The 25,727-nt window shown below is 40.0% G+C and overlaps 4 protein-coding genes and 1 long non-coding RNA gene across 5 annotated transcripts; 3 read left to right on the forward strand and 2 right to left on the reverse strand.

Annotated features, from left to right (window-relative positions):
- Positions 1-968: 968 nt before the first annotated feature.
- On the reverse strand, positions 969-9,173 carry LOC115739547 (GATA transcription factor 25-like). The gene is made up of 7 exons (XM_030672693.2): positions 8,561-9,173; positions 8,125-8,208; positions 7,901-8,034; positions 4,481-4,588; positions 4,264-4,369; positions 1,438-1,497; positions 969-1,358 (listed from the first exon to the last, which is right to left on the reverse strand). Exons 1-7 carry the CDS (start codon positions 8,861-8,863, stop codon positions 1,251-1,253), a joined length of 903 nt encoding a protein of 300 aa, XP_030528553.1. The 5' UTR covers positions 8,864-9,173; the 3' UTR covers positions 969-1,250.
- Positions 9,174-10,910: 1,737 nt separating this feature from the next.
- On the forward strand, positions 10,911-12,724 carry LOC125313661 (probable F-box protein At2g36090). The gene is made up of 3 exons (XM_048273471.1): positions 10,911-10,931; positions 12,001-12,382; positions 12,708-12,724. Exons 1-3 carry the CDS (start codon positions 10,911-10,913, stop codon positions 12,722-12,724), a joined length of 420 nt encoding a protein of 139 aa, XP_048129428.1.
- A 334-nt stretch (positions 12,725-13,058) lies between these two features.
- Positions 13,059-14,738, forward strand: LOC115739541 (UDP-glycosyltransferase 91C1-like). The gene has a single exon (XM_030672681.2). It carries the CDS (start codon positions 13,140-13,142, stop codon positions 14,598-14,600), a length of 1,461 nt encoding a protein of 486 aa, XP_030528541.2. The 5' UTR covers positions 13,059-13,139; the 3' UTR covers positions 14,601-14,738.
- Positions 14,739-17,209: 2,471 nt separating this feature from the next.
- On the forward strand, positions 17,210-18,105 carry LOC115739549. Its single transcript, XR_004015248.2, has 2 exons — positions 17,210-17,700; positions 17,881-18,105. It is a non-coding gene; the product is annotated as an uncharacterized LOC115739549 (long non-coding RNA).
- A 210-nt stretch (positions 18,106-18,315) lies between these two features.
- On the reverse strand, positions 18,316-22,795 carry LOC115739545 (double-stranded RNA-binding protein 1-like). The gene is made up of 4 exons (XM_030672689.2): positions 22,757-22,795; positions 22,520-22,726; positions 20,231-20,493; positions 18,316-19,327 (listed from the first exon to the last, which is right to left on the reverse strand). The coding sequence occupies exons 2-4, from the start codon at positions 22,542-22,544 to the stop codon at positions 18,533-18,535; spliced, it is 1,083 nt and encodes a 360-aa protein (XP_030528549.2). The 5' UTR covers positions 22,545-22,726; positions 22,757-22,795; the 3' UTR covers positions 18,316-18,532.
- Positions 22,796-25,727: the final 2,932 nt, after the last annotated feature.

Here is a 25,727-nt window from a genome sequence, read left to right on the forward strand (position 1 = left end):
AATCAGCCCATCCTTCGCTGCTATCACATGATCACTTTTATGGACGGCTGAAGTAGAGATTTGTATTAGATTTTAAGCTTGATGGGTACCCGTTTGGCCTGAGGAGGCTTTCCGCAGAAACACGTGAACAGTTCTAAGATAAAGCTGCTTGTTTCTGTCAACCTTATTGGTACATCATTTTTATTTTCCATTTTTTGAAAACCCAGATAATTATCTTTTTAAAAAAGCTCTAATTCTCTGTACGAAAAGCTATTTTTTTGCCAGTACAAAGCATTTACAAATCTAACCACACGTAAATGTCGTTAAAAAAGCGAAAATAAGATACTTGGATGTCAAAGAAATTGTGGGTGGCATAGGTTCAGAATAAAAAGACAACCAATTCAGCAATTAGAATGAGACTGATGAATGACTTGCTTATATCCAACATCAACAGTGTCAAACCCATTGGTCCGAGACTCCATTACCACCAATCCTCGTCTTTCGGGGTCAGCCATGTCTTCACCGCCCATACTTAAGAATTTAGTGCGATATGAGGATGCTTATCGATTGATATACCGCTGCCTAGGAGCATTTCGTTTTAAATGGAAACTTTTGCGCTCACTTGTCATGGAGCAAACACTGGCCTAGCATCTAGTTTCCCAAGACACGTGTTTTACACAATTTTGGAGACAACACAATTTCTATACGAATAACCAATTCCACACACCGAAACATGCGTCCCAAGAACTATCCCAAGAAAAATGCCTCAAACAAATCATGACACATGACCACCAACCAAGTAGCCATTTATGTCGAGACAAACTTAATCATCAGCCCTTTTCTACTGCCAAGGGAAGCAATAGTAGTCCGAGCTCTTGACAGATATTAGTCAGTACAATTGCTTCAAGTGGTTTTCAAAACAAACTCCGCTTAAAGATACTTGAAAGCAAAAAAGACTCCGAAGAAACATGCTAATCCAAGACTAAGACTAAGACAAACTCTTAAATATCTTTTCATTGTCAAGCCGATGGGGGACCTAAAAATGTGTTTTGGATCTGGGGCAACTAGAGGAGCTAATTTGTAAGGTACCCCTAATTAGTACATCCAAAGAGCAAATAGGTAAGGAATAACAGTAAAATGATTTGTATTCTGCAAGCAGTTCGATAACTGTACATTTAATAGCACAAGCAGAAAAAAATTACTGGACACGTCCCACCTGACTGACCCTTGAAGCAAGTAGTGTCCACTATAACTTGCAAACCAAACTTGGTTCAGCGTTCAGCTATCAAAGCTCCAGATTCAGCTTTCGAGAAACTAACGAGACTGTTGTTTGGATGAATGCCAGTTCCAGAATCCGAGTTGTTTACCTCGCCTTCACACTGATTCAGAAAATACATCACTTTAAAATCGATACAATCACAAGATAACAGTCATCAAACTTGCTCGAACAAAACATGCCTGTTCAACTGAGGTAAGAGAATGATCCTGGGTTCTCTTGGAAAGGTCCCTCAAGGTCCCCTGGAAAGTCCATCAGGAAAATTTGGCCCGAAAATAAGTCAATTACGAAAGATACTGTGACAGCTAATCGAAGGGTATGAAATGGGAAGAACACAACTAGCCATTCAGAATAAAAAAGACCATACTTCAGAGTAACTTCAGGAATCAGAAGAAGACCCACTTTTTTTATTGCCTTTTTTCTAATGCCACAAAATCTTACTTAAGTCAACCCTATCAACTTTGTCTAATTTTACCCATCATGTAATAAACAGTGAAAGCTAGTAGAGGCAACAAATCCCAGAGCAATATCAGTATAACACTTGGTGCAGACTATAAAGTAGCGGGGCAAAGAACAACTCAAAAACATGGAGTACTGGAAGCTATAAGTGCTCTAGACCGCATGCAGTTCAATCAAGATGTAAAAGTGCTTTCCCTCAACACTGAATTTGCTATAATTTCAATAGCCAGCTCAAGTGAAGAAGATGATGACAGAAGATATGAACTTAGAAATCTAATAATGAAATGGCATCGGTTAGATGATCGGCAAGAACCACACTCTCCATTTGCTCTACAGTCTTCACTGTAATCACCATCAAACTACCATAAGAACATCTACTCAAAATGACAGCGCCAGACTGGACTCTTGCTTAGAATTCCCTGAGCTGCGAGTGTTCCCTTTGGATAATAGCTATATGTATATATCTTAAAGAATTGAAATCTGGACGCTATGCATATGTTAGGTATCTATACATGCACTAACTTGTAATGAAACCGAAATCCAAATTTCTTTGTAACTCCTTGATAATGATGACACAGATTGGCGATTACGGGCCCACATGAAAACACTTCAGAAATTGCATTCTCTGCCGGAAGCCCATCCGACAAAGAAATGCGTTTGATAAAAACCTGATCGAAGTAGAAATCCGTATGGTAAAAAAATTGACTTACGGTATGATTTTTCACTTCCGGTAAGATTTTTCACTTCTGATAGGATTTTTTGCCAATTTTGAGAATTAAAAAATTTTAACTTCTTGGCTCCAAAATCACTTCTTGGATCACACCGGCCTCCGCCGACCACCATTACTACGATTGCCGGCCGCCGACCACGGCCCCTACGGCCGTCGGCCGCCGACCATCGTCGCCGCCTACCACGGCCGCCAGCGGCCGCCAACCACCCCCCCTCGTCGCCGACCGCCGCCGCCCGACCACCGTCGTCGAAGATTTTGTTAATAATATTTCAAAAATAAAAAATTTCAACCGTTACCAAATGAATTTTTATTATCGGAAGTCAATCCGGAGCAGAAGTAGAAAAATCAACTTCTACTTTTGAGGAGAAGTAAAAAAATCAACTTCTGATCAAAAGCTGATTTCTTGTAGAGAATTGTTACCATGCGCGCCCTATACTGATACACGAGTTATTCTTCAAAAAGTACCTACCACAATGATTACAAACGTTCACTTGGCAAAAAGTTCTTTTTGGAGCACTTCGGAAGATTGAATGAAGGCAAAAATATCTCTACTTCCAAAAGAAATATGTGCAACAAAACCTTGGGAGGCCATGAAAATGACATTTAACCGGCATTGTATGAGCACTTCATAAAATAGCAGAACCTAAGTACATACTTTTACTGGTGTTTGCATTTAAACTAGACGCACAACAATTTTCTTCTTTTTTCCTACTAACTGTGTATTTGAGAGACAGAGTAAAGTTTACAGCAGTCCAAATGCTTGGAGTCAACTCTCTTAAATATTTAATACACTAATCTATCAAAAAGGAATAGACATGCATAACACATTCCTTGAAAATAATATTGTACAAAAACTATTGACAACAATATAAAGGCCAAAAGAAAAGCGCCCCAAGGATTATATGTCCTCTAAAGGTGAAAACTCCAGTCAATAAAGAGCCTGTCCATAATATCTGGTACTTTAAGATAAGAAAATTGTGATATTATTTCCATAGGATTTTCTTCGCTCAAGAGAAGGAAGTGCATTAAATTAACAGCCCTAGCATCTGCATTCCAGTCCTTCAGTGACAGATTTGCAAATGATATTTAAGAATTTTGGCAAATAATAAAATGTGAAACATAGCATCCTTGAGTTGAATCTCGTACAGTGGCACCAATATCTAAAAGAGAGCTCCAAGAAGTACTACACAGGGCACTCGACAAAGTATAGCCAATTAAACAACCTGAATGACATTAAAATGTCAAAAAACAGCACAACAGGCCAAGCAGTTGGTAGCTCAACAAAGCCATCAGTGCAGCTCAAATTCATGGGTAGATATCATGAAAAGTAGAAAGTCAATGAATGACATCTTCATGCAAACCCTTTTTCTAATTGTACAATTTCAACAACAAAATCAAGGAATTTCAGACAGTATTTGGCAACTCAAAACAGTTCCTATAAGGAAAAAAATGAGAACTGATGCAAGAGCATAGCTATCTATGCACGCTCTCAAAAACACAACCGTGTTGCACAGGTATGCATGCATTTACATGCGCATATGGTGCGGACATAAGAAGAGGGTTGACACCACAAGGTAGGAAAGCTACTAGCAAGGCAATTACAATTTGCTTCTTCTTCCAAGTCCTAAAAGCCAGATTAATGCAATTCTTGCAATGTGCAAGCCCAAGGCATTTTGTGATGACAAGAAATCTGGTTAACCAAGGCTTGATGAAGTATCATAAATTCATGCAAGATATAATGTCAAATTTTAACAACAAAATATTTGCAAAGAGACCACAAGCATGCAATGACATTCTGAACAATGGATAAGATACAAACCCTGTTTGCCCAAAATAGACCACAAGCATTGCAAAGAGACCTTGGACCTGATGGCCCACGCCGCATCATCGGTGTACATTTCGAATTTGTGCCACAATGCGTACAACTGATAGAATCACCAAACGTATACAATTGTTAGGACATACGGTGTATGAGAACAAATAGTCGTTACTCGAGGTAGAATCAATAAAATTCAAATATTAACAGTCCAACTCACGATGTTTCTTGTGGTGCCTCATCTTGTCCAGAATCCTGTGCTGAACCCCAACCAGACTCCCCTTCGGACTTCTTGGCTGATGTAAATTGACCCTTGTTTCGCTGCATCCTGATGAATGAGATCATTATAACTACAGCTTGCATGCAACAGCAGGCAGCAACAACAGATAGAGTATTACAAAGAAAAGTAGAGTTATCACTGAAACAACTTATTCATCGAGATGAGTCTGCTTAGAATGTCAAATCACATTCACAGCATGTTAAATCATACTATTACAAGAGCAAAAATTGTGACAATAGTATCATAACATAAAAAGCTCATGCATGACAGTGCATCCTCTTGAACAAAGGGGACATAAGATACTTTCAACCATAAGATAACACAGTCATCTCTGACCGACATGGTCTTCAGAAAAGATTCTAGCGGCAAGGGTATAAAATGCATTCCAGTCGCGATTTGCTTTAGGCTGATAGCAAGTAATGCACCAAAATAGGATATTCCCAAAGTTCAACATGAGATAACCTTACATTAACCATTTATTGCACAATGAACTACTATTTCTGCCATAGAAAATATCTTCTTCCACTAAAAGACCACAATCTTAGGTAACCTAAATCAAGTTACAACATATTCTATTGATAAGACTTCTGATGCTGATTTGATTTTATAGAACTTAAAAACTGCACGAACCATTGACTTATGACAAAAACTGACATGTTGATCAGTCGGTACATTGGATCAGCGTTCATACTTCCTTAATAAAGATGCTTTTAAAAATCAATCAAACATCTACATGGAAAATATATCAATAGTTATTCAATAAGCAAAAAAGACTCAGAAAGGTAAAAGTACAAGTACCTTTTCAATTATTTCTAGTACCAAACAGTTGCTGCTTTAGCAATAAAAAAGCAAAGCAGTAAGATTGTATCGTTCTTGACTAAAACAGATCTCACCAATATTTTAGCTGCATTAGAGTGTTACTTTCAATTCCTTCAACAAGGTTAGAAAAGAGCGGTTGGCACTTCCTTCTAATTATGAGGATGTCGTGCCCATGAGGTGTCTAATGTCCACGAATGTGTGATGCACACACAACCTTTTCTAAAGATAAGGAGACACCATTTCCCGACTTCAAAACTGTCCAATCAAGAGATGACAGGGTACTCTATGCTGCGAAAAGGCCTGTTTCAAGGGAGAGAGAGGAGAACTGGCTGCATTACGACTAGCCACTTCCACTGAAAGTATCCTCTCAATTTAGATTCCCAATTTAACCGCCAGTTATCATGTAATAATCTTTGAGTGGAATGCCCAATTCCACAGTAATTAAAGTTCATCCATATTTCAATTTTAATTAAATCAATTCATCCATACATCTTATCTGGTGTTGCATTCGCAAATAATTATGTGTCAGCAGGATTCAAATAAAATACAAATCCTGAAAGTGACATGTTGTCGCTTGATTTGGAATAAGAACTACATAAGAAATCATAGAACAGTTATTTCACAATGAATTTAATCCTGGGAAAGTCATGTCGCTTTCAGCATAATATCTTTTGAGCTTCGAACTCACCATAATAATTTACTAGTAAATTAGTTAGGACCAAATATACAGACTGATTAGCAAAATTAGTTGTTGGCATTTCAAACAAACTCAAGAGATTAATTCACTTGCAATTGCATAGAAATTAATATAATTTAATTAGGGATAGAACCAATTCCCGATAGAGCTTGTCTTTTTCTTCATTTGAAACCCATTTACAAGACAATACTCAGATGCTTTAATGTTTCTTTTCTTGAAGTTTCAGCTGAATATCAATTTAAGGTAAAAAACTCGTTTACTAATAACATATTGGAAAAATTCCACAGCATTATCACACTGATACTCATTCATCTTTAATGTTACACCCACCCAACAGGCAGGACCCATTCTACACCCAATGTTGGTCTTATAGAGTTCAAAAGTGTATGTAAAACACACACTAGCTGTGACTGTAAAGATGAAGTCAAATAGAGCGAAAAAAGGATAAGCAACAAGCATGTGGAAGTAGGTGTTTGACAATATGCTAAAAGAAAAGGCATATGAATGATAAAGGTAAAATTTCACTGCTAGTCCCTGAATATGCAAACATTTTTCCAATCATATTCTTGAACTTCTAATTTTTCTAATCAGATTCTTGAACTTGCGGAACTTTCCTAATCAAGTCCTACCAACTCCAAACCCAGTTTATTGGAGCTAACATGTATGTCGAAGCGGACAGGAGTCTCACATGAAAAGTTCAATTTGCAGTTTTTTGTTCATAAATCTCATGGCTAAAGGATTGGTTGTAGTCTTCATCTTCAGGATGCTCAAAAAATAAGGACCCAAACCCAAGATTTGCTATAACGGACCCTGAAAATTGGTCGATACCTTCACTAACATTCTTGTGGAAGCGAGCATAATTGCATCTGTATACATATGAACATTCCCCTATATGTAACTTGTACCTCAAGACATCCATACCACAACTTTGCACAAAACCAATAAAGCCTTGAAAAAGGGCAACACATGGGCCCAATCACTGCAAACATATAAATTAAGAGCACCACGTAGGCTCACTAACACAGTCCCAGTGAGACTAATATTTACAGCACAGGCAGCACATAGGCTTGGAAAGCAAAACAAGCATATACACAAGGGGCTAAACATAGGCTTTAGTCCTATGCACTATCTGATAGTCCACACTGGGAAAAAGTTCTCCCCACGTCCAACTCACAGTGCTTATATTGACATGCAGCTCTAGTAAATCGGATGTGGAGCCAGAAGCACTTGATTAGAAGTGTCGTGCAAGATCAAAAACTTCATTAGACAAATTAAATATTCAGGACATTGATAGGAAAAACCGAGCAAGTCAAGGTCTAAACGTGAACTTTTACCGCTAGCAAATATTGCATAGACATTGCAAGAAACCACATAGCATTCGAAAATCTGAAGTCTATTTCATAATCTGTAAGAGGGTGACCAAATACGATGGCAGTTGGGCAAGTATTCCCCCATCGTTAAGTCTAACGGTTCAGGACATTTCTCTTTCAAAAGGGCAGCAGGGAATCGATTTCCCCTTGCGGTAGGGTACTGAGAAAGGAAGTCAATCATCGATTATCAATAAAGCCTGGAGTTAAACTGACCATATGACAAAGAGTTTGTCCAAATTATATCTTGTAGCCTGATACTAATAAGGGAAAGAGCTACAGGTATTATTGCAAACAAGTGTCCTTCCCAAGCAGCAGATCCCAGTTTGATTCTCACTTTCGGATCCCTACCTCACTAGGCAGATGAAAAGTTTCACTTTCTACTGAATTACAGCTCATTCTTCACAGAAACCTCCATCCCGCCAAAGAATTTTACGAGACATACTGAATGAAAATGGAAATCTATCAGATACCAACCTGAGTGCAACTTCTTGACGCACGCTGTATCTAACTTTCTTGTCAAAGCACCTCTCTTTTCTCTTCTGACGAAACCTATTCAAGGAAGCTGCCCTTTGTGGTAGACTACACCGAGGAGGAAACTCAACAACGCCCTATGGAACACGCAAGCTTATTCAATCGAGCTACTGCAGAAAACACAAAAATACCACGACTAACACAAACCACAGACTCAATGGAACTACCCGTTGATTCTGCAAAGCCATGTCCACACCCTGCGTCCCAGATGATAATTCACATCCCCCCAACAGTAATAGTACAGCATGAACCTGAAAGTTAATGGAACAAGACAATTCTATGTCATTAAAAGAACGAGCATTACAAACCCACCTCTCTTTAATTTCCATGAGAGAGGTGGCAAAGAAAGAATTATTTTTCTAGTCCCAGTAATATCCTCTAGAGTATGTACAGTAAAACATGAATAGAAAAAAAAGCTAAGAAGCTAAAAGGCAAGATAAAAACAACCTTCACACTTTTCCCTCCCGAGTCAAAACTGAAAAGAATTCGGCTTTCAACTACATATTCCCCATCAAACTTCTCCCAGAACCCAAAACGCACAGAACAACTAACTACAATAGGCAATCCCAATCACATAACAAGCACTACACATCAAATCAGTACCTTTTTGGGCGTGACCGCATCGAACACGTAGACCTGGCCTCGGAACGACAGCGTGAGCTGGCTGGCCTCCTCCCCGCCGGCCATCCCCATGTCCGCCCCGGTGCCGGGGACATAGACGGCATCCGGCGGGATGTCCTCGATCATCCCGCCCATGCCGGCCCCGGCGGTGGCGCCGTCGTCGAGAGGCTGGGGCTCGTAGCGGATGTGGGAATTGTCCATGGAGTCGCCGGCGGAGTTCCCGGAGCCGTCATCGTCGCCGGCAATCGGCTTGGGCAGGTTCATGTGGTGAGTGTGGGCGTACATTGGGGACAATCGAATCCGATAGTGGAGGACAGAGCCCGGAGCATCACAGGGGGGGCGAGAATTGGGCCCGGTCGCCGCGAAACCCTAACCGCAGCGGACGGAGAGAAAGGTTGGATTTTTAGGGGGTGGGGAGAAATGGGAATGGCGGAATCTGTGGAAGGAGAAGGTTGTGGGGGAGAGAGAGAGAATGATGATTTGAGACAGGAGGATTAAGGGTTTGGCGAGTGTTGATTTTGGAGGAATTGTGAAAAACTGTGAAAAAGAGAGTGGTGCTCTGTGTCAGATAGATAGAGAGAGAGAGAGACATGTAGAGAGAGAGAGACAGAGCAATTAATTAAATAGAAAAATAAATAAATAAATAATAAAAAAAAGTTGCTTCCTTTGGTTCGCGAGAGGGAGAGGGAGCTTGCGACAGCGCCCGAAAGGGTGCCGATGTTCACGAGTTATTGCCCCCCCCTCTCCCCCTTCTCAAAGTTCACACATTTTCCCCTAAATTAACAACTTCGTACTGTACCTATACCGTATATAAACAAGACACGTGGCTGCACCCTCGAAAAAAAAATGAAAAAAAAAAAATTGCCCTCCAACAAAGATGTCAAGCGGGTGGATCGGGTCGGACTTTAATCTATCTAGTATGGTCCGATCCATATTGACCCGTTTTGACTCATTTTTATGCGGTACAAATTTAACGATACGATCCGTAACATGGAAATACTTTTATATTTAACAAAATCATGGAATATTTTTTTTTATAATTTATTAAGAAAAACGATATTGCTAAAACAGAATTTTTTTAAATTTTTGTATTATTTATTTTTAGAAAATTATTTTTCATTGATATTTTCTTTTCCCTTTTTCTGTGGCATTTGGAGACAACGGCGGCAGTGGGGGTGCCATGGGCAGTGGCAGCGTTCCAAAATAGTTTTCACATATCTTAATTTTATTTTTTTTCTTGCTTTTAGGTATAAAAAATTAAAATAAAATATAAAATATAAACTAATATACTTGATGCCCATTTATAAGTGGTGCTTAAGAAGCTACAGGCCACAAGCCAAAAATGGATTTAGTCGAAACCTATTAAAATTCACATTTGAATAGGCTTTATATGCCCTAAACCCATATCTGACTCATTTTTTTTTTAAATTTAATAAGTTCATATATGATTCAAGTGAATAAAAGTGGGTCAAAGACCCATATTGATACCTCTAGTCTCCATCCGCAAAGTCTTTTTTTTTTTTTTGGGTCAATCTACCCACAAATTATAATGAGTCAAGTTTTGAGAATTTTCTGCTACCGCTCTCCTAGTTGTTGAATTACAATTTCATATTTATATCCAGTTAAATTGTATATAGCCCAACAAAATTTGTACGAGGATGTATCTTGTGCTTTGTCACATTATTTTACTGATTATTGTGCCAATCGATCGCTCAAGTTTCATTAATTTGGTGAGTTGATCGCATGGGATGAAGATTTTATTGTAACGGGCTCACATTAAGTGGCATGATGGCATAAAACCATCGATCAGTCAGAGTGCTTTGATGGGTCATGTAGCACATGGCGGTGAATCATACGTGCTTTGACGGGTCACGTAGCTTCCATTTGCTACCTGGCCACTCGTTGGAGAGTTTGATGCACTTTATAGGGTTTCCTTTGTAATAAGTCCTTAGGGATAATCAGCAATTCGGGTTTAATTTGAGAGCCAGCCGAGATCGGCCTGACTTGTTCGATTCAAGGACGACCCCTAAGAGAACCGAGCCGGTTCATGGGTTGCAAACTTGGGAACCAGCCAGGTTCAACCCCGATTCTTGAGCCTTGATCTCGTAGGAACAAAATGCATCATCCGCTTCTTTAGTAGAACCTATTTCGAACCGGCTCTAAAGTGATTATCACGGTTTTTTAAAAATACGATTTCACTGTTTAATGAGAAGTCAACTACTAAAATCCAAAACCTTAAAGTACACAAAGGGTTGAGCTAAAACTCACGCGTGTTGGTGTACGTTCTTCTTGCCAATAGGCATGCGACCTTGTTGATAAATGAATTAGAGGGATGGGGATGCTAGTGTCATTGGTACAGGAGCGCTCTGCAAAAAAGTAAGGTAAAAATAAAAAAAAGAAGAGTTAGAGACATGACAAATCCAAAAAATACACGTCCTCCTATCCTATCGATATTATTTGGTAAGGCCAATAAGAAACCTATTCTCCAAAAAGTTCACTCCCTCGGCCCAATTACAGGTCACAACCCTAAGTAAGCGATTTTACATATCAATTTTTAAAAATAGCTTCATATCATCACTTCATCGTGATTTTTGTTCTTAACTCGATCCTAACCCTAGAAAGTTGCGACAAACTACATATTGCATCCCAACTTCTCATGCCAGCTGCAAATCACCCTCGACATTTCAATTTTCGCACTTTGCCCCCCTGGATTTTAAAAAATTGGTTGCGATGTGTCTCAAGCGTTAACTCCGACTGAATTTTGCTTCGAGCTATGAGCAAGTTAAGCACACGATGTTTATGGAGGGCGAATTCGTCATTAAAAGCGCACATTGCACGTGAAAGTATGTGGCCAAACTTTCAAGGAAAAATTTCAACTAAGGACTCGAAGTACTCTTATCTTCTCAAATAAAGGTCTAAAGTGGCATAGTAGTTTCAAATAAGCACTTGAGGTGATGGAGTCTTAAAAAAGGGCTTGACCAAAAAGGTATTTTCGTCATTTTTCCTTTTTTATTTTTTGACTTTTTTCTTTGCTTTTTCCTTTTCCTTTTTTTTTTATTTATAAATTTAAAAAAAATTGAAAAGGAAAAGATAAACAAACACGAGCCTGGCGACGATCGCTACCATCCACGAGGACATCTTGAGACCCCACATCTTGACACAGCTCGATTGTCCTGCCTTCGCCTTTGCCACCTGCGCCTCCTCCCAGCTCTACTCCCTCTCCTTACGGCGCGACCTTTGGGCCATCGCTCCTTCTTCTCTTACTCCTACTCCCTCCTCATTGCCGTCGGGTCTCCGCCAACGACTTCGGGCCCCCGCCCATCGCAACTGATCTTCGCCATCGACATCCACTACCGCAATGACCTCATCTTCAGCAGAACCGTGAAGACTGATGCTGACTCCTGGTGGTTCTAGACTTTTAGTGCTTCCCGTTCTGGATTGACGTCCTAGACCAGAAGGACGCTATCCAAACGGCCATACGTTTCCCGAACGCCGAGCAAGCGCAACACGAGCTCAAGGACGGGCTTCGGTTGAGTTGGGTCCTGATCGACTTGGTGGGTCTACAAGCGATGGACTTGTCAAGCCATGCACCGGTGTCGGTGCAGCGGCTCTGGCTGATGGGGGAGTTGCACACGAGTTTCGCGATGGTTGTGGAGGCTGGGGAGGGAGGGTTGGCGACAGAGGCGGCGCAGTGCGGGGCTGTGGTGACGTGCGGGGGTTGGGCGGAGGAGGAGGGAGAGGGAATGCAAGTGAGGGAAGTGAGCCAGCAGGTGGAGGACGGGGACGGAACATACCTGAGCCTTCGTGTGTATTTTTTTAATTTTTTTAATTTCTTAAAAAATAGATAAAGGAAAAGACAAAGAAAAAAGGGAAAAAAATCAAAACCAGGGAAATGACAAAAATGCCCTTGAGGCTAGGCCCTTCTTTGAGATTTCATGGTAACTTCATGGCCATTATCCGAAATAAAATTCACTTCAGACTCTTATTTGAGAAAATAATGGTATTTTTTATCTTTATTTGAAATTTTCTCAACTTTCGATGTTAATTTTGCCGGAGGCATTGCCAACATGAATATATAGTCCTGGAATGTGTCTGAACTATCTCTATGTTTTTTTCCTCACGTTTATAGATAACCAGCTTCCATAACTGCTCGCGTACGGTCATGTGGCCAGATTTGTATGAAAGATTTAACTAGTCAACGCTAGGGGTTTCGACCAAAACAAAAAAAACGCTAGGGGCCACATTGCCACCAATTTTAAAAGGTCTGGGAGTAAATTGAAAAAAGTGCAACGGACGTGTAATTTGCTACAATTCCAGAAAACGTTCGGGGCTAGATGTAATTCAATCAAAACGAAGCTCTTTCAAAAAAAAAAAAAAAAAAACGAAGCTCTTTCACCTCCTAAGTCAACAAATGACTTTCGACCCAAAAAAAAAAAGTCAACAAATGACTGGATGACTCGAAAATACAGTCATGAGAGGCGGCTGTCTTTTTATTCCCGAATTCGCCAAATCCGCAGGCCAGATTCAGATCGCATTTGACTTTGTTAGCGCCGTCGCCGCCATGGCAGAGACGGAGACGAAGACGAAGAGCGAGGGCACGACGTCGCTGCACGTAGCGATGTTCCCGTGGCTCGCCGTCGGCCACTTCATCCCCTTCCTCCGCCTCGCCGACCTCCTCGCTCAGAGGGGCCACAAGATATCCTTCCTCTCCACCCCCCACAACCTCTCCAGACTCCCCAAAATATCCCCGCACCTGTCCTCCCTGATCACCCTCGTGCCCCTCCCCTTCCCCGAAACCCCCTCCCTGCCCCCGCTCGCCCAGTCCTCCTCCGACGTCCCCAACCGCCACCAGCAGCTCCTCAAGCCCGCCTTCGACGCCCTCCTCCCCGCGCTCCGCTCCTTCCTCGAGTCCTCCCGCCCCGACTGGGTCCTCTACGACTACGCCTCCCACTGGCTCCCCGCCCTTGCCGCGGAGCTCCGCGTCCCCCACGCCTTCCTCAGCCTCTTCGCCGCCGTCGTCCTCTCCTTCTTCGGCCCTCCGCCGGAGCTGGTCTCCGGCAGGAGGTTCCAGTCGGACGGCGGCGGGGACCTCACCGCGGTCCCGCCGTGGGCCCCCGCCGGGTCTGGCCTGGCTTTCCGCCCGCACGAGGTCGCGAGGAACGCGGAGCGGTCGGAGGTGAGCGTGGAGACCACGCCGGACACGGTGCGGTTCGGCGTCTCGATCGGGGAGAGCGACGCGGTAGTGGTTCGGACGTGCGAGGAGTTCGAGCCGGAGTGGCTCGGCCTGCTGCGCGAGCTGTACGGCGACAAACCGGTTTTGCCGGTCGGGTTCTTGCCTCCAATGGACGAAGAGGATGAGAGTGACGACGTGGAAAGCACAGAGAGATGGCGATTTATGAAAAGCTGGTTGGATGGGCAGGAGACGAACTCGGTGGTCTACGTGGCATTCGGCACGGAGGTCACACTGACCCGGGCCGAGCTCGTCGAGTTGGCTCGCGGGTTGGAGCTGTCCGGGTTGCCCTTCTTTTGGGTGCTTCGAAGGTCACCCGGGTCGGATAGGGATGACGGGCTGGAGAGTCTGCCATGCGGGTTCTTAGAGAGAGTGAGGGGCCGAGGGTTCGTCCACTCCGGGTGGGCTCCGCAGGTGAAGATCCTACGGCATGAGTCGATCGGGGGGTTCTTCACCCATTGTGGGTATAATTCGATGATCGAAGGCCTCTCGTGCGGGCGAATTCTGGTTCTCTTCCCTGTTATGAACGAGCAAGGGCTCAATGCAAGATTGCTGCTTGCGAAGGGGGTCGCGATCGAAGTGCCCAGGGACAAGATGGACGGGTCTTTCACGGGAGAGTCGGTGGCCGGGTCGGTTCGGCTGGCCATGGTGGATGAGGCGGGCAAGCCGGTGAGGGCAGCGGCGAGGGAAATGAAGGGCGTGTTTGGAAACAGGGAGAAAAATGATGGGTACGTGGATGAATTTGTTCGTTACTTGGCAGAGCATAGGAAGCCAAAGCCCGCGATGAAATAGAGCTTTTTGACGAAAATGTAAGAGCCATTACAAAAGTTGATAGATCTATTGGATTCTTTTGCTAATGTTCTCTAACTTACCCAAGTTTGTGATTGTCGGACTGTACATTATTTACTGTTTGCAAGATTCGTACCAACTTCCGACAAATCGACAAGACTAATCTGTAATTCGTGACGTTGTTATCTTTCCATGAATTTATTAATGAAAAGGAAAAAAAAATATTATTCTAACTTTACTATAACTTGTAACGCACTTTGCACTTAAAAATCCTGGCCTGAATCTTTGTATCTACCTAATCACAAGGAGTCCCGTTTCATGGAATAATTACATTGAGCTGATTTAAAAAAAAATCAAAAATTACTTCGAAAAATAAGGGTCAATTTGAAAAATTAACAAATGTACACTTGGGCGAAGGGTTAAATTAGTAATTTTCTTTACATCTCCCCATCCCTAGGGCCCAAGTATCATATACATCTCCAAAATAAAGAGCCTTGAATACTAAAAGAAAAGCACCTGTGCATAACAAGATTAAGTGAATATGTAGAATTGTGGTTATTTTATTTCTATCTTTTCCATACTTATCTTTCCATAAATAACTAAACAATGGAAAAGATTTTTCAAGAGTCTCGGGGCCTAGAAGTGCATAATAAATACCGCCAAAACCTAATATTGTAGATGAAATTAGGTAGATAGTTTCTATGGGGCGTAGGCCTCCCAAAAGGTAACGGAGCTGTGCAAAGGTTTCCTCGAGCCAAATGAAGATTAGCCCTCGAGTGTAAAGGTAGAAGAGAGCTTGACTGCAAGATCTATCCGTTGAGTAATGACGAAAGTTAGCCTTAGTGATTCGACAGTGCCGAGTGGAAGGGTAGTCACTTAATGAATAAAAGTTACTTTAGAGACAACAGGTTGATCAAGGACCTTTTAGAATTCTATGTCACTAAATCTTCTTAGTGGAAAGTATAGCAAGCTGCTCTTTCCTTTCAATCAACAGAGACTTTTTTTTTTTGGTTGCTAAATTGATGATGAGAAACTTCCATTGTGGGTAACTTTAATTTTAATTGAACATTTGTCCTTAATTTGGATGATTTTCCTCTGGTCTTATGGCGTTCTGTAATGATTGCACAATCCTAGAACTTAAAAGCTTATATAAATTAAAAGTTTGAGCGTCATTTCCAAAATCTCGTACAATTTAAAGGGACCGATTGTGTTAATTTCAGACCATCCATCAATTAAATTAGGTTCTTAATTACACATTAACTATTATCTACACAAATCTCTTGCTCGGCAGCTCTTGATATTATCTACAGAAAGGTCTTACTATAAGATCTAATATGCATTTGATAAATTTGTGGGAAAAAAAAAGAAGAACTTTTCAAAGAATTCTAGGATGTTTTGCAGGATGAATACTAGAGATGAGGGATAGCTGTTTTCAACTCACTATGCCTGCACACACACATCATACATACATACATATTAAAAAGGGCTCCAAATGCCCTCATTTTTTCAAATAAAGGGTTGGAGTGGATTTTGTTTCAAATGAGAGCTTGAAGTGCCATCATTATCTCAAAAAAAGGTTTGAATTGGTTATCATTATTTCAAATAAGGACCTGACACGGGCGATCGATCGGCTAGCCAAAATTTTCGAGCGATCAAGGGCATTTTTGTAAAAATATAAATTTAATCTAATTTTTTGTTAAATTAAATTGAAATAAAAAAACATTAAGTTAAAAAAAAAAAAAGAACACAGACAAGAGAACTAACCTTTCACCCGTGGCCATTGTGGGGTGGCTATGGTGTTCGGGGTCGCCCGTAACCCCGCCGACCAGAGGCGAGGGCCTATTGCCTAGGCCAAGAGAGGGTAGCGACCATTGATCGGGATCGGACCTTGGATAGGGCCTTTGACCCTCGCCTAGATTTGGGAGAGGGTCGCGGCCTTCTCACGACTCGGGTGAGGGCCAACAGTCCCTCTCCGAGGCGCCGACGACTTTGACAACCATAGCTACCGGTGGAGCGACAGTAAGACCTCCCACTTGTGTTTTTTTTTTTTTTTTTTTTTTTTTTTTTTATTAATAATTTTGATTTTTTTCAAAATCTCTTAAAAAACAAAAAAAAAATAAAATAAAATAGTAAATGACCAAAATGCCCTTAATTAAAGTGACTCATGCCCTTTTTTGAGACTAATATAGTCACTTTACGTCTTTATTTGAAATAATGCGCACTTCGGGCTATTCTTTGATACAACGAGGGCACTTCTGACCCTTATTTAAAATAAAGTCCACTTCAGACCCTTATTTGAAAAAATGAGGGCACTTGGAGCTCTTTTTGAAAATTTCACTATTAAAAAAGGATCCAAACATTTTGCATTAAAAAGCTATATTTAAAGTGCATGCCTCATTCGACCAAATTAAAAAAAAAAAAGTGCATGCCTCGCAAGATTTCAGAAAGAGAAATCATTCCAGACAGATATAGATGGTTATATTTCTCCCTTTCATTCAAAATTGAATAGTAACATGACGGAAGAAAATGGGGAAAGTGGGCTTGGATCCGGATCCACGAGCTGTTGATCCAACAAGGAAGCCCATCAAGAGAGAGTTAACTACGTGCTTGGCAAGACTCAAATTCTCCATTATCTTAATTTGAATGGTCACAAGTCATAACAACCGGTGGGGTCACCTTGCTCCTCAAGTACATTTTTCTGCAGCTTATGATTTGTAGATCTCAAAACAAGCTTTAAAATACAACCAAACATTAATTAAATTCAAGCCCAGTTTTGACCCAAATCCATCAGCATCATCTATAAATAGGGGTCTTGAAGAAGCAGGAGTGTGTGTGTGTGTGTTAGCTTACAATCTCCATCCTTTGGCTGTTCGAGAACAGTTAAAAACCAGCAAAAGACAAGGGTAAAAGAGAGAAGTATCAGTCTTCTGAGATCTGATGGTGGCTTTGAAATTCAACAAGAGGAGGGTTGACAGAGTCACCGCTCTCTGTGTCCTCTCAGGTCTACTTGTGGGTGGTCTGATCAGCTCGTCCTTAAATGGGTCTCAACGGAACATGGAGAAGAAAGAGGCTGAAGGCTACATGGGACTTGCAGAGCACTTTGGTACGACCACTGAACATGATAACTATGGTGTGATCCTATCAATTTGGTCCTTTATAGTGTTGAATTCCGTTTTTTTTTTTTGCAGGTAACTTGCTTGGAGTAGTTCAGAAGAGCATGAGCGATGGTCTCTTCACTCTGGGAATCAAGTCTCTCCATTTCTTCATTGCACGGTCATTGCAGTTTAGATTCGTGCCGCCTCTGCAACAAGAAACCTCGATGATGTCAATCGTGTTCTGGGTTGTGCTTAGCAGATCGATTTCTTCCATGTCTATGTACTACCTTTAGTGGGAAGAGATCAGAAATAAATCATAAGGACCTCGAGGCAATCGATACGGTAGAGAGTGCGGTCTTGCCCATGGGAAGAAGAAAATACATGTTCTACCCGAAAAGGAAAGAACAGAGAAAAATTTACACTCGTGTCATACGGTCCGTGTACTGTGATGTGTTATGCCTTTGCTTTTGACCTTGAGGCTTGAACAACAAGATAGCTTCAAGATCACAGGAGCTTTTAAAGGTGCATTTCAAGAAGATTGCCTTGTACTTCTAAATCTTTCAGGAGAAGAAATAAACGAGAATCATCCAGACGAAAGACCCAATCCAGATGCCATAAGAGACTTCAACATAATGAGATTGCTTCCATTAAGAATATTGTTAACTGATCAAGAGCAAGCGTTCGCAATCAAGTCAATAGCACTTATGGGGCTCCAGCGCAAGTCCGCTAATAATAACTTAATCAATCTGTCAAGGAAGACGATAACTCTATCCTAAAAAGAATTAAAAGGTAAGCTTCCATTATATAATTATCCAGCTCCTAATAATAATCAGCAATATTTCAGACACTTCCTTTAGATTTGTCAAAACCAACAATGCCGCCCAAGTTCTCCATGTTAGCACAGCCAGAGCAATTGTTTGTAGCTGAGGCCCCTTCATTGACTCCAGAAATCTTACTAGTCTCCCTCAACAAAGCACTAGCATCTCCGCAAGGAACCAGGAGTGTACCTTGAGTGCCGAGGTTGCCTTGATTGAAATTGGAAGGTAGGCACTGCAAATTCTGAAAATTAATTGAATTCACACGAGCAATGTCCACACATCTTTCGTTTTCATTTCCATTTGGATTGAGCCCCAAGTCCCTTGCCAACAGTCCAGATGCATCTTCTGAGACTCCAGACGGAACAGATTCATTGATCCCAAGATTTGAATTTCCCATATTCTGAATTTGATTATTGCCCAGCTTATCCGCAGAGAGCTTCCTTTTCAATGACTTCTTCTTGAAGCGTGGTTTCTTTGCCTTTGGAGGATTTCCAGTGTCATCTGCATTAGTAACCATCTCTGTCCCTCTCTTCTTGCATGGAACAACAGTCAGCTGAGAGTCAGTAATCAGTTTCTCGCATGAATTGGATGTACTCGACTGTATGGCAAGAAGAGCCGTTCGAGCAGCTTTAATCTCTGCTTCTTTCTTGGTTCTTGCAGAGGCACCAATGTAACGAATTCCTCCAATCTCAACAGTGCATGAAAAGTGAGGCACTCTCCCAGGTGCCTCATCCTTTCGGCATTCATACAGGGGAATCGCATAATTCATCTTCTGTGCATATTCCTGAAGAAGGTTTTTGCATAACCCTGTCTCATGCTGCAAAGAACAATCATTGAAACAAAGTCCAACTCATATAGGCACAGAAATGGGTCACAACTAACATAAATGCAAAGAACCATCTGGCCCAAAAGAGAAGAAGATGCCAAAAAAAAAAAAAAAAAAACCAACAACAACAACAACAGCTACAAGGGAAACAGAGAAACAGATTCAATTTCGCAGTCGCAGACCAACGAAAGATACAAGGATCAGAAACTTCCCTAAGAGACTTCACATCTGTACCGACATGATTATATGTTATGTAAAAGGTTGAAGACAGATGAGAAAATTCTGACTAGACTAGATGTACAGACATCAGTCTTGTTAATTGCCAAGTGTCAATGCCAACGACTAGAGAAGAGAACCATGGAACCGAGAAGGAACTTGTAATGTAAGTCCCGTCCCATTACTACTTATTAAGCATGTATACAGCAGTACAGTGAACCCTCCATCATTCAATTATATCTTGTACTTGGAATAATGAATTTTGAATATAAAGGAATGCAATGATTAATAAGGCCTAGAAGGATTAAGTATCTTGCTCCTGCTAACCAAGATTAATCATACAGCAACCACCAAAAAACCAAATCATCTCCTAGATATCAATTATGCACATAGACAGCAGAATTTGTGCATGACACATAGAAAACTATCAATATGATTGCGGTAGGCTGAATAATACTTTAATTGCTTAATGAGGTCTTGCAGGAGCTTTAGCACACTTATAGTTCAACTATTCAGCAATCATAATATTGAGTCAGCTAGTCAATTCCAAACTATAAGCAATAAATCTGCAAAATCGTTGTTCCATTAAAAAAATAAGGAAAACACCTATCTTATCATGGGTATGCTATAGAATATATGTACAATTTAATCTTATCTAGTAGTGCCTATTGAACTTACAACTGGTTGAGAAATGCTGTCACTAATTTCACCGGACTTTGATAACTCCAGCAGTGCAACTCCGGCAGCTGACTGCTCGGCTGCTTTCCGATTGAAGAACCCAGGTAAAGAATCATATCTGACATCGTTAACAATCACTGTTGATCTGAATGAAGGTTCATGCGAAGGACCTTCTTTTATGGTCTCATAGACGGGGGTTGGTCGTCCCACTTTTTGTGCATACTCTTGCAACCGACTCTTGAAGACGTAGCAATTTGAGACACCTGCTTTTTATCCAAAAACATATTATCAATAACTAAATGAAGTTGGAACTTCGGAAATATCAAGCAGGCATTAAAAGTGAGTTCCCCTCCTCTACCCCCCCAACAAAACACCAAAACAAAACAAAAAACCAAAAAAAATCCAGAAAAAAGGAAAATGAACAACACACCCACCAATCCCAAAAAGTTCATTGTTCTAGACTCGTGAGGAATTCAATTACTTTTGTATGCTCCAGTATTTGCTTTGCAAGGGTGTTAGATTTTTCTGAATGGATAAAAGTACTTCCCTCTTTGCAATTGTAATTATTCATATATTTCATCAATATTTTGGTTTCATTTGCGTTCTTTGATGTTACATTTCTAAACGGATACAACTTACAAGTGCTTCTCTCTTTTAAATTGTGATTATTTAATATATTTCAGCAATATTTTTGTTTCAAGTACATTGAATTTGTCAGGATATTGGAGGACATGACTAACTGAAGGACTTTAAGTATTTTATGCTAAAGATTGATAATATCCATGATGTGGCTATGATCCAAGGTTCGATGCTTATGGTGGGGTAAAGCATGTCTTTAATAAATTCCTTTTCGTGATTAGACAAGTTCCACTAGAAAAATTGACTAAAAATTACATAATCAGTTTTCAGTTTGCAATTAGTGTTGATAGACCTTTTAATGCATAGATAGATTATAAAATTTAATTGACGTTTTCATACTAAAAAAATTTGATGGATGAGGCTAAAAATGTTGAAATTGCTTGAAATAAAGTCAAACACTTATCGCTACGTGAAGAAAAAGGTGAAGTTTCAATACATCATTAGATTTTTTGCTAAAGTTGCAATTTGTGCAAGAAATGCTTCAAAGTTACAGTTAAAATCATGATTTGGTAGTTCATTTTGTCTATATTAAGTGGTACTGCGTTGAGAACCTGTGCAAAGCATAGGCTTATGTCTAGGTTAACAGTAAGAAAAAGACAAAAGAAACATGGAAAAGCAGATCTACTAGCAGTAATATACATGATGCAAAGTTGAGGGATACTCGATAATGGTAAAGTGTCCACCATAGCGGATATGGGCACCGAGAGAGAGAGAGAGAGAGAGTTAAGTTTTGAGCACTGCACTAAACGGAAGGGGAGAAGATTGATCTCCATCTTTAGTGTTTTGAGTAAAACAAGAAAAGAAGGATTCCTTCTTCCAGGTTACCACTTCAAGAAACAAGCACGCACAGAAATCTCAATGAAAGATCAGAACCAAAAAATACCACACCAGGGATTAAATTAGTGGGCATTATTTATGCCAAACTTCTTAATAGGAGTCACTGATGTTCCTCAAGAAAAATCTTGTATTTCCTGGTTCACGAAGAATCTGAGGAGAAGATAAGCAATTTCTCAAGTGGAGGGAAATCTTCTCTTGCGAAGTTGTAATTTGCAGAAAAGGGTATCAGCCATAATTTCATCATGATCATATCCTTCAGAAGTACACAAGAAAGATGAATAATGTGATCATTCCGCTCTGTTAATGCCGAAATGACGAGGTGCCAGAAAGATTAAATCCCCTTTCACGCACATTGGAATTCAAAAGAAATCGTGACAGCAGTTCTCCACGAGAACAAAGAAAAGGAAGCGGCAATAGAGCCCGCTTGAACAGCTATGCTTCACACACTTGAGCACATAACATCTCAGCAGTGCCAGAAACATCTGGGGTTACTCAGCCAACAGTCATTCCTTGCAAAAAGAGGGAGGCTCGAGAAGGAAAGACTCCATTTTTGACATTTTACACGATCAGATTTTCAGAAAAAGAAGCAATGGTCCACCTGGGTCATCTGGGTTCTTGCAATATGATGCCAACTACCAAGAAAAATGAAAGATAAAGAACAGGGAACACTTTGGAATTATTTCACAGAAACACTCCAACGTCGGCAACATATTCACAGAGAGAGGGCAAGAGTAAAATCTGCACATACCTTTCCAAAGATGAACACATGTGAAGCAGAAGAAACCAGACATGAAAAACAAAAACCTTTGATACCTGAGAAGCCGTCGTTCGCGGGCATCGTTTGCTCAGAATGATGATGATCCAACGCGGCGAACCGGTGAGAGGAATTTATGCTGTCTCGGGTTCTGCTCGCGGATTCTGGGTACAGCACGAAAGCCAAGAGGAGATGAATCTCGCGATCGGAATAGGAATTCTTCTGCAACCGAACGCCGTGAGATTTCGATTCGAAGAAAGAAAAAACAGAGGAATAAACCCAAGAGAAGGGAAAGGAAAAGACGCGAGATAAGGCCTGCGCTTTGCGCTCGCAGACAGTGCTCGATTCTGCTTCGAAGGCTAAAACCCCAAGAGGGTTTTTTTTTTTGGTTTTCTTTATTATTTGCCAATAAATTAATACTGATTTTTTTCCCTTTTTTCTCTCTATTCAAGTCATAATTATTAGAGATTTTTCCTTTTTGTGCTTCCTTTTTAAGGGCTGTTGTAAATTGCCCCCGGTTCCAAAGTATGCAATTTGCCCCATGTATTTTTAAGAATCCTTTGCAACGTGTTCTTTTGTCATTGACTCTGATTAAATTTTGCTTATAATTGTGACAATGTGATAACATGTGACTGATTTTTGAGGATAAATTCTTTATATATATATATATATATATATATATATATATAAAGAAAAATCTCAAATTGGTACATCTGTCACGAAAAATCCCAAACTAATTTTTTTACCATGAAAAACCTCATACCGGTACATCTATGAAAAATTTATTCAAATCTAATTTTTTTATCACAAAAATCCCGAAACTAATACATCCGTGACAAATTTATTCTAATTTAATTTTTGACCGCAAAAAATCACAAATTGATACACATGTGATAAATTTATCCCCTACTAGTTTAGGTGAAATTCGTGGTATTAACTCTGTTGAATTTTATGTGGTGTACGGGAAGTACCGTGATCCGCCTATGTAAGCCACCACACCCTTAGATCACATTGCATAACTGCTAAAAGATAGTTATTAGTTTTTCAAACGTGAATGAGTATCACGTCTTTAGACATCCTTTCCTCTGTCAGTCCCTATAACAACGTTCCTTCATAAGAGAACAAAGAGAAGAACAGAGAATGAACGTACGACGAATTCCGACTCCACTTCTGAACGTCAAATAGACAAATGATCTCTCGAGAAACCGCAACAATAATATTTAATCTGTGAAAGATGAGGAATGTTCATTAATCATGATATACTTCTACGATATTCAAGTAATATCCGGGCTTTTTAATTTCGTGTAACTTGTTGAGTATGTAATGGGATGCATTCCCATCATTGGTATCGTAGTCTATGTTTTTGTTTCCTGATTGATTGTCAAGTTTTGTTCTCGAATTAGTGCGAAAACCATGTTTTTCGAACATACTGTTCACGGTTCTTTTGTGACTTTCTGTTTAATGAAAATGACTTCTGAGTATACCATCAAACTCGTATCGACGAAATGACTGTTTTGAGAGGTGAAACCTTGCCGGATGACACCTGACAAAGCCACATGCGCCTCCACACGCCAGATGGATCCGGTGCACATGGCCATCTTGTGCCACGTGTGTGGCATGTGTCACGAACTAAAATATGAATTTTTTTTTAGGTTAATGGGTTGTTAGGTTAATTATTTGACTAACCTAATTTGAAATCGTCAAAGCCCTACCAAGTCGCATCTTAGGTTTAATTTCATGCAAAAATTTATCTTGGAATCGCCAAGAATCATTTTTGGTAGGTTGATTATAAATGTAAATGAAAAGGTGCGGAAAACTATTTTATTTCTACGAACCGGAGATTAAGTGGTCGGGGACTTGGTTACACTAATTTTTCAATTAATGCCCTTTCGGTATCAATTTCCATAAAAATCCTTGATTTGGTGATAAATTTAATTTTTAGGTGTTTTTTTTTATAAATGCAATGCTAATGCAACATGGCAAAATATGCATGAATAATGTGCATGACATGGCAAATATGATGCTAAACTATGCTATGCAATGAGGATGGCATTTTTTTTGGTATTTTTATAAATTTTCGGATTTATGAAAAATAAAGATAAAAACTACCCTAAAGTGAAATGACATTCGTTATAGTTGAAGAAATTGATTTCTCAAAGTCCCTACACATATTAAATGTTATTTTGACATGAGAAGTATGAAAAAAATGTGATTTACCTTAAAGATATCATTTTTTTGGTATTTTTTTAAGAATTCAATTAGAAAGGAAAAGTGCAAAAGTTAAACAAAAACAAACAATTTTGCCCATAATACAACTTAAATTCCGAAAATTCCGATTTAATTTGTAATGCGCTCTTACATTAGGGCCAGAAAACGAATTGAATACGGAATTACTGCCATCCCTATGTACATAGGGCAAATCATGAAATTCTACTTGGAATTATCAATCCGCCTCTCAAAATCGAGGTTAGATGTATAATTCACATGTACGGGCGCAATTGTATTTCAAAATAGAAGTCAAATTAATGCTTTAATATACGTATTCCGAAAGGACAAGGCACAAAGTAGAGCATGTATTACGAGCATGATTGTTTATTAATGTGCAAACTTCGGCACACATAAAATCAAACAATCACATAACTAAATATGCATGAGCATGATAAATAAAGTGCAAGAATAAAAGCAAGCTTATCCACAAGGCAGCATGGCTGGACAACTTCGCAATTTTAGAGTTTATTGCTGAAAATTCACAGGCTAACTTAGCCTTGTCCAAAAAATTCACTTCTTTCTAGAAGCGTGCAATTTGTTCAATTTAGCCTTGAATAAAACATGTAAAATAATCCGCAAATTTTGAGAAAAGACACGTTCCAATCAAATTTGTCAATTCTCGAAAATATGCATGGTATTTAACAACGTTTATCAATCAAATTGAACTTCTCAAAAATTAGAATTTTTTGTGCAAATCTTCCAATTTTTCTGTTTTTACCAATATTTGAGAATCAATGCTCGTTGATCAAAGACCGAAGGCCTTGAGCATACATGGTTGTGCCATGTTTCACACTGACTCTAGGTTGCGGAACGAACGTCGCATATGAGGTCGGGTGAAGATAGCATGACAAGGTGCAAAAGCTCTAAATTGGTCGAACCTTGATAAACGACCAAAAAATTCCTTCTTCCTTGATAAAAAATTAGGTTTTTCTTAAATTTTGATTGCAAAAACATATAAATTCAGAAAAATATATGAACATTTACAAGTTTTCAATCCAA

The sequence above is a fragment of the Rhodamnia argentea genome, chromosome 2 (genome assembly GCF_020921035.1).
Source record: "Rhodamnia argentea isolate NSW1041297 chromosome 2, ASM2092103v1, whole genome shotgun sequence".
Classification (NCBI taxonomy): domain Eukaryota; kingdom Viridiplantae; phylum Streptophyta; class Magnoliopsida; order Myrtales; family Myrtaceae; genus Rhodamnia; species Rhodamnia argentea.